At 46.4% G+C, this 13,825-nt stretch overlaps 1 protein-coding gene across 1 annotated transcript in view; it reads right to left on the reverse strand.

The window, feature by feature from the left end:
- Positions 1 to 13,022, reverse strand: part of Man2a1 (mannosidase alpha class 2A member 1) — a 168,055-nt gene extending 155,033 nt beyond the window's left edge. The window contains exon 1 of the mRNA XM_075951125.1: positions 12,428 to 13,022. Coding sequence (XP_075807240.1) covers positions 12,428 to 12,562 — 135 coding nt within the window. The 5' untranslated portion in view covers positions 12,563 to 13,022. The remainder of the gene's footprint in view (positions 1 to 12,427) is intronic.
- Positions 13,023 to 13,825: the final 803 nt, after the last annotated feature.

Below are 13,825 nucleotides of genomic sequence, written 5' to 3' on the forward strand. Positions count from 1 at the left end.
TGTTCTGCCTTACGACCTAGGGAAAATAACTTGGTCCCATCAAGGGTGATAAAAATGAGACAAGTCTTTGCGGGTCTCCTGTTGAGAAGCATCTCTGAAACGCTTCCTCCTGGCGTCATCTTTCCATAGGTATGTTCATCCATGTGCTGGTTTCTGACGAACTAAACGCAAGTCTCTTTGTTTTATTAACATCTGCTGCAGGATAATCTTCATGTGAGAAGTTCAGATCTTGGCTATAAGCAATGTGCTTGGCTCGGGGCTCTCTTAACCAGGCCCAGGCCCAGAGTGAGGTCATTCTTCCTCAACTCTAATGACTCCCCAGTCGGCGTCTCCTTCCTTGATCTCTCAGCCCACTTGGCTATTTCCATTAATGTCCACTCCATCATAAATAAAACTGAACTTGGCTTCCCAAACTAGCTTGTCTTTGCAAACAGTGTAACTTGTCTCCAATACCCCCAAAGGGCAAAGTCAAGGAAGAGCACGTGACTCAAATCACCCACCACTGCCGTTCACCCGTCCGCTACAAAGTCTTGGTGCCCCCTCACAAAATGTCTGCACATTTTTTCTCCTTTTTGACTGTAGCTGATTCGATACTGGAACAAAGATTTATACCCTTATGTCTGTTAAATTACCTCACGCGGATTCTCAGCTGCCTTCCTGTTTCTGAGTCTTCCTACACACTGCTACCAGAATAATCTAGATTGAATATTCTTTTCACTCCCTTCCAGGTCTAAAATTTTCTACAAAATGAATTCTCTAATACTGCTCTCAAGCAGCTGCCTAGCACACACAGTTAACTCTGAGAAGATTGCCACCGCCTGACTCCCAACTCTAGCCTGACTCCAGGCAATACACTATTGTATTACAAACTACTCTTTTGTTTTGTTTTCTTCCACATTTCTGTTTTTGAGACAGGGTCTCTCTACGCAGCCCTGGTGTCCAGGAACTCACAGTGTAGGCCAGGCTGACCTTGACCTCAGAGAATCTGCCTACCTTTGACTCTGGAATCAAAGGTGTGCACCAGGACGCTCCAAACTACCTTTGAAAGCACTGAAGGAGGTATCTAGACAAGGCATTCTCCTCAGTTCTTCTCAAACGCACAAGTTCAGGACTGCAGGGCTAGCAAAGAGTTGTATTTCACACGAGCAAGGACCCTACTGCCTGCCAACTCCAATTGCAAATGTTCAACTTCTTCCTCTTCTTGAGTCCAGCAAACTAGGCCATCATCCGAACATAGCTGTGTCTCCGAGTTCCCTTTGCAGTCTACTCCTTGAGAGATAAGACATGGGCATCTGCAGGCATGCCCAATCTACTGCCAGCAACCTTCCCCGATCCCAGGACAACTAGATGTTAAGTAAAGCACACCAACATTTGTAGATGTCTACGTCATGTCACGATGTTGAAAGGCTCGAAACACCTAGAGCTCAGCTTTGGTCTTCACTCCTGGACCCCAGAATGTGCACTGTGTATCTCCACACCCTGGCGAAGTTTAGCATGTCTTAGATATTTGACATCTGCCCAATATCATCCTGATCACATTATCGCCTAATGAAAAAGTGAATGGCACTTAGCTATCTGCTTCCCATACAATAATTATATTTCCCAAAGTAACTTAAGAAGCACTTTCTAGCCGGGTGATGGTGGCGCACGCCTTTAATCCCAGCACTCGGGAGGCAGAGGCAGGCGGATCTCTGTGAGTTCGAGACCAGCCTGGTCTACAGAGCTAGTTCCAGGACAGGCTCCAAAGCCACAGAGAAACCCTGTCTCGAAAAACCAAAAAAAAAAAAAAAAAGAAGAAGAAGAAGAAGAAGCACTTTCTAGGTGAGAAGCATATCTAGTATACCTATCAAAATTTCTGTAATATCTATCATCACACTAAGCTCATAAACCTATGCTTGTAGCGGTGCATAAGAAAAGCCACTGAACCACAGTGTAGGACACAGCCATGTCCAGGTATGTATTGGTGATGATACTAAATGAACTAGCCTAAGGACCCTATCTACACTCAGATTTTATACCTATTTTTTTATGCATGACTTATCTGGGATGCTGATGATTGCTAAAAAGAACGTTTTGCTCTGAAACAGCAAATTGTACAATTTTTCCCCCTAAGACAGACAATGATTATAAGGATGATTCAGAATTGGGCCTCCATCCTTGAGTGTTCCAGTCACCGGATCCTATCCTCCAGAGAAAGTCACCACAAGGCCCATGAATTCCATGCCTCTAGCACAAAAGAACCCAGAGGTCTACCCCATCCATGCTAGACTGTCAACTGGTGGTGTCATTAGTTGAAGTCTTGCTAAAGCAGCCATACTGTTGAGATTCCGTGGGTGTAGTTTCCTTGTCATATCTAAAAGACACATTCTCTAACATATATCCGGGTCCTCTTCTCTCTCACACTTTCTTCTAGAATGTCCCCTGAGCCTTAGGTCTAGGCATTACTGTGCTGTGAATGTATCATCCCTATGCTCAGTTGTCCTCTGCATTCTGACCAGCTGTGGCTTTCTGTAATGATTACCATCTGCTGCAAAAAGAAACTTCCTTGATGGATGGTGAGGGCTACAGGTATCTGTGGATGTAAGACGTACATACAAACTACACCAAACAGACCCAGCAGATGTAACTTATATATTTAAAATATACACACACACATCAATAATAATTAAAGAAAAAGGGGCCATGGATTTGAGAGCAAGTTGGGGGCAGGGGAGGATTGAAGGGGAAAAAATGTTATATTTTAATTTAAAAGTTGTTTTAAAAAAGAATGTAAACCTCCATTTTAACTTTTATTTAAGCATTTAACATAAACAAAGTGTATTTAAATCAAGCAAAAGATAATAACAGAAGACCTCAGAGAGAATGCTGCAAAGGATGCAGAAGCCCAAGTACCCACCCTGAAGGGTGGGTTCCTCATGGGAATGGAGACAAAACAGTGCTTACCCTGGAGGAAATGTGGCAATTTGAGCCAACATTAACAGTAAACAACAACTTGGAAGGACAAAACTTCTTTCTTTTGATCCCATAAAACCTTAAGAGTCCAACTACTTTTAATAAAACAAGATGCAAGAGCCGGGCGGTGGTGGTGCACACCTTTAATACCAGCACTTGGGAGGCAGAGGCAGGCGGATCTCTGTGAGTTCGACGCCAGCCTGGTCTAGAAGAGCTAGTTCCAGCACAGGAACCAAAAACTACAGAGAAACCCTGCTCAAAAATCAAAAAAAAAAAAAAAAAAAAGATGCAAGAGACAGAATTTAATTATTTCCATTTCCATGTCAGTAATATAAAAGGAAAATAAATTAGAAATAGACATGGAAAACAAAAGCTACAAGAAAGCCACAGCCCAGATGTGAACAAGATGAAAACAGCATGGTTTTTAACAGCTGGGATATAAGATATGAGAATCTGCTTGCCCAGATGCCAAATGGAACATATTGAAGAATGCAGTATCACCCTACTTTCCCTATGAGGCCAAATCACCTGACAGAGTGAAACACACTATGCTACCAATATCTGCAATGTTCATTATGTTTAAACATTTTGACATACTTTGATAAATAAAAATCATACACACTTATCAGGTAGAACACGTTGTTTCAAAATGCCCATGCATTTGAAACATTCAGTCAAGTTAACATATGTGTTAGTTCTCAAAATTAACACTTCTGTAATAAGAACCCTTGGAATCCACTCTTAGCAGTTTTGAAGACAACAATACATTGTTATTTTCCATGAATACCATATTATACAATAAATCTCTTAGGTTTATTTCTCTACTGGAAATTCTGCATCCTTTGTTTCTGGTTTTCAACCTTTGTAGCCAATAAAGAGCATGTAAGACATAAAGTCCTGAAATGAAATGCAAATGATTTAAAGCCTGTGGGTAATAAGAAGACTCAAGGAACATGAAGAGTGAGAAGAAAAAGAAACAAGTAGACGGTGGTTGAAAAACACTATCCAGTAGGTGGAGAGTTGAGAGCTCATACCTAATGGTGATAGATTAGGAAAGCATGCAGAATTCTATCCTTCTAAGTTATTATGGATATCAAACAGAAGAATTAAGTAGCAAACTAACTTTTATAAAGGGGAGAGAAGAATCCCTAATCTTTTATGAAACAGTAGCTGAAGATGAAACAATGCTGTTTGTTATAGTACACGAGTGTATGTTAGATTTATAAAGAGAAACCTAATGGAGTGAGGCCCCCACAAAAGGAGGACTGGGAACCAGAGCTGCCCACAGAGAAGGAAGATTGCAGTTGTCAATGCACACTTCTCTGTGGCGATGCACACCTCTGTGGCGATGCACACCTCTGTGGCAATGCACACCTCTCTGTGGCGATGCACACCTCTCTGTGGCGATGCACACCTCTCTGTGGCAATGCACACCTGTGTCAATGCACACCTCTCTGTCGATACACACCTGTGTCAATGCACACCTCTCTGTCGATACACACCTGTGTCAATGCACACCTCTCTGTGGCGATGCACACCTCCCTACTTTGAGGGTTTTTCTCTTATTATTCCTATGTGTATCTATGCCTTCACAAAAGTATTTAAAACAGATCACTGTCAAGGCTGCCAATTCTGATCCAAGATGAAGTGGTTCACTAAAAAGACCACAGCATGAGATCTGGTTCAGGAACTGTTTGCTTTTTAGAACAAAAAATAAATAATTGGTGTGGGAGGTCCTTTGTCTATGTGTTGCTTTTATTGGTTAATGAATAAAAAAAATCTGCTTTGAGCCTCTAACAGAGCATGGCATAACCGAACTAGGTGGGGAAAACTAAACTGAATGCTGGGAGAAAGAAGGCGGAGTTAGGGAAAAGTCATGGAGCCTCTGCCAGAGACAGACACACTCAAACCTTGCCTATAGGCCATGAACCTCAAGGTAAAATATAAAATAATGGAGATGGGTTAATTCTAGATGTAAGAGCTAGTTAGCAACATGCTTAAGTAATTGGCCAAGCAGTGATTTAATTAATACAGTTTCTGTGTGGTTATTTCAGGAGTCTTGGCAGCCAGGAAACAAGCAAGTGACCTCCTTACAACAAATAATAATGATGATGATAATCCTAGACCTGAAAACAAAGCCATCTGAAAATTCACAATACATACATTGAAAGGGGGAGAGAATAAAGAAAAAGAAAACAGACTTTAAAATGTCAACCATAGAAACGACTTAATGAGAGCATCACACCCATTGGGTTCAGATCAGGTGTGCTCTGACTTAAAGCTGGTGATCTGATCTCCAAAGATCCAACTAAGAACAAAGGTAGATGTAAGCTTTAAGAGTGATGTCACAGAAGGGCGAGTTATTCTTTCGTGAGCAGACCAGCAGTGTAAAGCCTAGGCCTTTACTAGGTACGGAGAGCCTTGTACCGTCCTGTATATGAAATAGTTTATGACAGATATCCACACGTGGGGTCTGCTTCAGCATTACCGACTAACCTAAATGTTCAGATTGGGCTCTGTACTCTGGCCATCCAGGACTTACAGCAGCAAGACGCAACAAAGTCATGCGTTCCCATCATGAAGGTATAAACTCATTTTGTTTGGTTCATGATCCAAAACAAGCAGTCAAGTGAGAAAAGTTCAAGTTTTAGGGTCTGGTAGTACATGTAATCCCAGCTACTCTAAAGACCAAGACAGGAAGAACACAGGTTCAAGGCCTACCTGTAGAGCCTGAACTACATAGAGAGTTCTAAGCCAGGTTACATGATGTGGGAGGGTCTTCTGTTTTGTGTTGATTTCATTGGTTAATAAAGAAACTGCCTTGGCCATTTGATAGGCCAGCCCTTAGGTGGGTGGAGTAGATAGAACAGTATGCTGGGAGGAAGAGGGAAGTGAGGTAAGAGCCATGCCTCTCCTCTCTGGGCAGACAGCATGGATCCAGCCGCCAGGTCAGATATGCTGAATCTTCCCCGGTAAGCCACCACCTCATGGTGCTACACAGATTATTAGAAATGGGTTGATCAAGATGTGAGAATTAGCCAAGAAGAGGCTAGATATAATGGGCCAGGCGGTGTTTAAAAGAATACAATTTGTGTGTTATTATTTCGGGTATAAAACTAGCCATGTGGAAGCGGGGCAGGACGAAAAGCAGGCCCACAGCTCTTACTACAGTTACACAATGCATTAAGACCTTGTCTCAAAATAAAAAAAGTATAAAGACAAAAAGAAGGGAGATGGGAACATGGTTCAGTAGGAGAATACTTGCCTGGCGTGTGTAAGGTCCCAGGTTCAAGTCCCAGTACACTAGTATATCAGTAAGTAAATAGTCAATTAATTAATTTTAAATCTCAGGTGATATACAGGAAGTTGTTAAGTGCATTATGCATGTCTATGCATTAACATGGATGGTCCCCAAGGATACCTGGAAATCTATGTAGCAAGTAGACAGACATAAGGTTCAAGACACAAATTTTGACCAGTGTTTATTTAATAGCCAGTTTATAAGAATGTTGCTTTCAGTGACTTTACTGCTTCAGCATACTGTTTGCCTCCAACAACAGAGAAGAACAGCTTAAACCCAGGATTGCCAAGTCCTTTTCTGAGAAATGTCAGGTAAATATTTTAGGTTTTATGTTTTCTGCCCAGCCACTTCACTCGGCTAAGAGGGTTCACACACAACTAGCGACGGAGATGCCATGAAATGAAAAGAACTACTCAGAAATGAAAAAACCATTCTTAGCTGCCGCCCTACAAAAAGAGGCACTAGGTCAATCTGTTTCACCATCAGCTGTCTTGGGTGTGAGAACAACAGAAAAAGAAGACAGGGATTCACTAAGACCTTCCTTGTTTTCCTGCTCATCTCTCCAATCCTTCTTCAAAAATACCATTTGGAAGACAAATTGAAATGCACAGTAGGAAAGACTGTATTTCCCAGTTTCTTCCTCTGCATTTCCCCATCCCAAGAGGGCACACAAAATGCAAGCACCAGAATCATCGGACTGAACAAGAAAACCAAGCTGAGAAAGTTTCAGACTCTCAAATAATGCTTGCGAATGATTTTATACCACCTTATCGCTGATCGATAGAGCTTGCTTTCCCATTCCAAAAGGCAAGGAGAATAAATCTGGACTGCTGCCACCCTCCAATGAGCTTGGAACACCACCTAATCACTAGGACGTGCACAGAATGTTTTTATTAGAATGTATATATCCAACTGGTAAACACGAAGAAGGAAAGTTCTGTCTGTTAACCTTCCCCTTTTCCCTTTAATTTGTATATGAACATAACGTATCCTTATGTTTTCTGTAACATATTGCAATTTACAATCTTAGATATGTAACTGAATTTTAGGCACCCAGAAAGAAAGAACAGAGTAGGAGCATCCAAATATGCTATTTATCTTTCGGAGCCTTAGAACTAGACCTTTCAATCACTCCTTCCTAAAATGCAAAACGCCCAGAAAGTATACTGTGTATAAAAAAAAAAAAAGTGGCCTTTGTCCAGACCTCAGGCAAACTGGTTTTCAGAGGGGACAGTTTTTCCCCCACCAGAGGCTATTTATATCTAGCAGATGTCTGGGGACATTTGTTGATTGGTACAAATGGGGGACAAGAAAGGAGACAAGTGGCTGCCTGCAGTACCTCAGAGACAAGCCCCAACAGCAACTGCCAGACCCCAAAACGTATCAACAGCAAAGGGGTTAAAAAACCCCAGACTAAAGGAGCAGAAAGATAGTGTGTGCAGTTATAAACTCAAGTGCCTCAGTACTGGCCTTTTCCTTAGGAAACACTGTTAGATCCAGAAACTGAACACCGAAAGACTGATGGTGTCTACTATCTGAATAACAGGATGAACGATATTACCTTAAACACACACTCTCTCTCTAATACCCCGTCTAGACTTACTCAACAGAGAGAATGTATTCAAATCAAGTAGTTTATTTCTTCTGCTGTCCACCTCATAGCATCCCTCTCCACAGGTCTAGAGAAACACTATGAACAGCTGCTGCCACATCAGGAACAGGAGCCAGAATAGAGCAAACCCTTCAGAAGTCAGAAACCACAGCTCACCTAACAGATGACTATTAGTCTTTGATTTTCTTACGGGGTTGTCTATGGAAATAGGGAAACAAAAAGGGGAAACGAAACCTCTGAATGGAGAAAGCTGGAGACCAGAGGGGACCAGCAAGAATGGCCCCTTGGTCTTCTAGGTAAACACTTTAACATCACAAAAGCCAATAGCAAGCTCAGAGTAAAAAAAAAAAAAAACCCACAAAAGGGGTCAATTTCATCAATGTTCCATCCATACTGCAGAAATCCCTTAAGGCTAATGAACAACTAACAATCCCTTTCCAATAAACAGAATCTTGACACCTGTTATCAAAGTACTTCCTCGGGTCTTGATTCAGGAACAATATACATGCAAATCAGTTTTTAAAATAAAGCCTTCAGATCAGATACAGCCAGGGCATCTGGTTCAGCTTTCCCTCAGAAGCCCATGCCTGAGATCTGTGCTTGGCAGAGGACTCCTAGAAGACTACTGACCTCGGGATGGGATGGAAGGGACCCACCTCAGAGAAGATCCAGAAGACTGCTGACCTCTGGAGAAAATGAAGGGGACCCTTAAGATTCTTAAAGTTCTTGAATTTCTAATCATGGCTGCCATCAAATCTCCACCCTTTCCCAAAAGTCCTAGATCTACACCATAACAGCTCAGGAAACCAGAGAACCGCCACTGTGCTCCCTACGCAAACCCCAGCAGCAACAGCTATTGTCGCAAATACAGTGCCCTGGTGGCGCTGGGAGAGGACTGTCATAGATACATCATGCTTCAGACTACACGACTTATAGAAATCACGAAACAGCAGCTACGACACGAAGGTCCTCATGCCTACTGCCGCAGATCCATTTTTATTAACATGTTCTCTGCTGCACTCAAACACTACTAGTGCGGTTTTGGTTGGGCGAGGGTGTTCGCTTCGATGCTGGTGAGGGCTACTACTTAGGCTGGCCCAGGACATGCACCCATACTCCTGCCTCAGTTTCCCAAATGCTAAAAGATGCTAGTGGTGGAACACATTTAAATGGGCTTCTATCTATACATCTAGTTTCCAGGATTTGCTTAAGGCATCAAATCCCTCCCGTAAGGGCTTCCAGATCACGTCCTTTTCACGTTTTCATTTTCTCCCTTGACAAATGTTACCTGAGCCCAGTGATCAAGTCTGGACTTCACCTGCACATTTTTCATCATTGTCTAACTTCCACAGGGATTTCAGAAGCTAACATTGGTCCCCATGTCTGATAATAAACTAGTTAAAGACAGTCGCTGTTACAGATCCTGATTCCTTGTTTGAATCCTCTAGATGCAAGCACGAGACTGGTGCTTTTTCCTGGTGGTCGCAGGAGCAACTAGGGAAACTGCCTGGTGGGGTGGCCAGCCCTTTCAAGGAGATGTAACATTTCTCAATCTCACCTGCTCATACTCTCATAGCTAGCCTTAGGTCCCACCAACCTCTCATTCAGATTGGAGGTTTTTTTTTTTTTGTGGGGGAAGGGTAACTAGCCTTTGGTTTTGCTTTTTGTTTCTTTTGTTTTTGTTTTATTCAGTTACTTTTATTGTTTAGCTGAGACAAAAAAAAAAAAACCCTAAGAATATAGCCACCTGCAGGCACAGCCTTAAAGAAACTCTTAACACTCAGGGAAAGACCTCTGGGTAGTTGCCCCATAGGCAGGCAGGGTTCTGGGGGTGGGGCGGGGGCGGAGCTGGGTTGAGGTGTGTAGGAGTGGGGGGTGCTAGGGTGGGGGCGCTGGGAGCTGGAGTGGGGCAGAGCTGAGGTGGAGTACTCTAGACCCAGGACTGATCAGGTGGCAGGAAACAAAACTGCAAGAGGGGAAAGAACAAAAGTCCAAAGGACTACAAACACAGATTGCTCTCAACCTGGGATGGTCTTAAAATGCTGTCTGCATATAGATGAGATGCACACCTTAATCAAGTTACCACATCAAGGGAAAGAAACTAGAATTGACGATATAACCTCTGGTGGCATTGTTACAAGACACAAAACACACACACACACACAGCCAAAATGGGGGCTACTTAAACTCAAGAATTCACCACCAAAACCTGTTCAAGAATCAGACTGCAACGCAGTTTTTGCTATGCCTGGTAGTGTTGTGCAGTTAAAGTTAATGTATAGTTTAGATACAGAAAAAAAAAATTTAAAGAAGGCACATGTTGGGTGCTCTGCTTCGTAATGGTTCTCGTCGTAATAATGTTTGGCTGTGAAGTAAGTTAGAAGACATTCTGGGAAAGCATAAACCCAAAGCGGCAAACGTGCCAGCAAAAAGACCACATTCATTATGCCTTCATAATAAAAGCTACTTTTCAGGGGCAGGGAGGGAGGTCATAAGCTAGACTGACACCACCAAGTTTGTTTCTGCTGGACACAAATCTGGCAACAAGCAGGCTAGAGGCTCCCACCAGGAGGCTCCCAGGAAGAAGATGGCTCTACGGCTCTGAGATGACACTCTTAAGAGCTGCCTGTTCCAGTCCCAGATTTTGTCTGTGTGACCTCGGCATGGTAAAGTCTCAGCGCCTGCCTCCACTCCCTGCTCCCTCCACTGACTGAATGGTAGTTGGGGAAATCAAGTTCATCATGTGACACACTCTCGTTAATGCCAAACACATGATTCTCAGGCTTCCAGAGAGGGTTTACAAAGTCTGTCCAGTGGGAGATTCCGAGGCCCGCCACTACTAAACCTTTCGAGTGAGGTCCAGATGAGAACCAGGCTACCACTCCCAAGCCCTCTCTCCCTGTCCAGAAAACACCCACTACAGACGCCTCTCTGGAAACCCACCTCCATGGCTCTAAGCAGAACTTCCACTTCTCAGTGAGCAGGGGCTCATACAAAAACGGGAGAACGGAGTGCTTAAGATTTCTCAGTGACTGAATGAGTCACTCACTGCTTTAGAAACAGAGGGAAATGTCAAGGTTGTCAGAGAACCCCCAAGCAGATGTTAGCATAAATCATGTTCAAGTGATCACCCAGCCAAAGCCAGAGGATGTTATTAAGACATCACTAAGTAAAAGGGTACCTGTTTTATATTTCCTGTAAAGGAGACTTTTCTGAAAATGGGGTTAAGAGGATCACAGTAACTTTAACTCCGAAATTACAGAGAACTTGGAACACAGCTCAGAACTCCTGGGCTCCGGCCACATGGATTTTCCTCTTGTCAAACTATTTACTTCAGCCTCGTCAACAAGCCTGGCGCAAACTCCACGTTCAAGATTTAAAGGCAGCCAATAGGGCTTGTAATATATTTTCTCTATCATACTACCGCCAAGGGAGAGCAGAAGCTGTAAACATTTGGAAACATCTGTCTGCAGCCAGGTTTTCAACTCCACTCTTCTAAAAATTATTTCTCGTGTTCTGTACTAATGACAGAATCCCTAAGTCCTCGTTGTCAATTTCATAATACTTCAAATAGAGCATTACTTTAATTCCAGTTCCCACCAGGCCATTAACCCTAGCACAGCAGAAGGAACGGCAAGGATAGTTTTCAATCATTTCAACCGTGAAAGGAAAAAAAAAATTAAACATCAGCCTCACTGGAATAGGTCATAGATTTTTCTAGTCGACTGGTTGTTAGCTTGTCAATATTTGAATTCTCTCAGAGTCCTCCACACCTCATCTGCTTTCACTGAAATGTGTGTGTTTCACCTGCAAAGAGCAGCTATAAAAGCCACTCGCAATCGCAGCGTGGGAACCTTCCAGACAGAACCCATTGCATCGATTTGCTTATTTTTAGTAACTTTTCCTGAAAGAACTGGGTGGGTCTTTTTTTTCCCCCTTTGCCAGTTTGATCACCCCGCACAGAACTGAGCGCCGCACAGCTTCCAGCAGGAGTATAACACGCGCTTCCCGGCTCTGCTCCAAATCACTCCGATGTTAACAGCTGAAGAATGACGACACAAAAATCAACGCTACTATCCACCTCCAAAAGGGTTGCAACGGGAAATAAACTTTCTATGTCTTAAGAGGCAGTGAAGGGGGACGGGGGCAAAAAATCAGAAATCTGGTTTTTTTTTTTTAGGTGGGCTAGGTGCGCTACGCTTCCGGTGTGCACTGGGGCATCTGAGCAACCTCTGGCAGCTTTAATCCTGACCTAGCCAAGGGGGCGACCCACAGACACACTCGTGCGGCGCCGGTTTTCCGCCAGCAGGTGCCCGAGGCCACTTCCACACGCCCGGGTGCGAATGCCGGAACAAGGCCACTTCTGGCGAGCGCAAGGCTGCCACTGAACGACACCCAGCACTTTGCGAACTCGGGGGTCCGAGCGCGGCACAGCCTGAGCCGGAGCAGGCTTTGCCGAGCCCGTCGGGTGTGGCCTCACCCTGCCCTGGAGCCGAGCGTCGGCGAGAAGTGAGAGCCCCCAAGCTAGCCCTCCGGCCCTGCGCCCTACACCAGGTGCTTACCTGCGGGAAGGAGCCCTCCCGGCGCGGGCCCCGAGGGTAGTCCAAGTGACCCCTGTCCAGCATCAGGTAGAGTGAGAAAATTACGACGCAGAAGATCGCGCTGCCGAACACGGTGAACTGGCGACTTAACTTCATTTTTTTCCTCGATAGACTCGGGGCCAGGACACGGTCCTCACACGAAAGAGGCAGAGGACTGGCGACTCCAGCCGGCGATCGCCGAAGGCTCTCTGCTCCGGGCTGCACACCCTTCGCGCTCTACAGCGCGAGTCCCGGCCGCGCTCCGCACCTCGTTCCCGGAGCCACCACGCGCCCTCGGCCTAAGCCCTCCGCTGCCTTCCCCGGGGCTGGTCGTCCCTGCGAGGCGGACTCCTGAGCAGTCAGGAAAGGGTCCCCACAAACTTGCTCTCCTGCTGGGGACAGACACCCGGTAGGGCGCGCGGAGCCGGCAGAGGAGAGGTCGCTGCCCCGACTTCCTGCCACCACCGCCACGACTGAGTCGGCAGGAAAAGTTTTCTCGACAAGGACAGGCGTGTCCTCGGCGCCCAGAGAACGCGCGGGTTCCGCGGCTCCAGGGCCGAGCGTGCAGCGCTGGCAGTGAGGAGCGCGCGCGCTGGAGGAGGAACTGGACCTGGAGGCGCCGTGCCCCACAACTTAGCGCCGGGACACCCAGGCCCGCCCCCGCCACACCGCCCCCGCGTCCCCGCCGGAGCCCCTTCCTGCCTCAGCTACTGCGGGGGCCTGGCCGGGGTGCACCCTGGGTTCCGGGGCGCTGCGATCTAGGACTTTCCTCGGGGTGTGTGTCCGTACCCCGGCCTCTCCCGCCCCCCCCCCGCCGCCCCTACCTTCCCCCCTCCCGGGCCCGAGCTACACGCGGAGGGCGCAGGGGGCGGGCGGCGCCGGGAGGAGGCAAAGCAGAGCAAGGAGAGGACCGTCCCCGGAGAGGAGCCCGCTCCAGCTGCAGCCCTTAGCACCCCCTCCTTCCCGCCCCGAAAACGCGGAGATGGCGGCGGCGGTCACGAAAGGAAGAGCCGCTTCCCCAACGCCACTCGGCGCTCCGGGACCGCCCGCCACGAGCCTGAGGAGACGGTAGCGGCGGCGCGGCGGCCGCTGGGTCAATAGGCGCCCGTAGCCCTGGAGCTGGGCAGCCGGCTGGCCCCGCCCCCTCTCGACGCGCCGGGATGAGGGGGCGGGCCCCCTGGCGCCCAATCACAGCGCGCCGCCCGCCAGGCCCGCCCAGCGCCTGCCTCCCTGGGCCCTGACTGTAGGAAGACCTCAAGAGGCTTCGGTGACAAGGGAGGCGGCTTGGCCGGAACCGGGGCCAGCAGTAGCCGGCGCTCCAAAGCGCCTGTGGGTCATTGCCCAAATTCCATCCTCTGGTCGGGTCTTCTCTGCTGGAAC

Source organism: Microtus pennsylvanicus, chromosome 17 (assembly GCF_037038515.1).
Source record: "Microtus pennsylvanicus isolate mMicPen1 chromosome 17, mMicPen1.hap1, whole genome shotgun sequence".
NCBI classification, from domain to species: Eukaryota; Metazoa; Chordata; class Mammalia; order Rodentia; family Cricetidae; genus Microtus; species Microtus pennsylvanicus.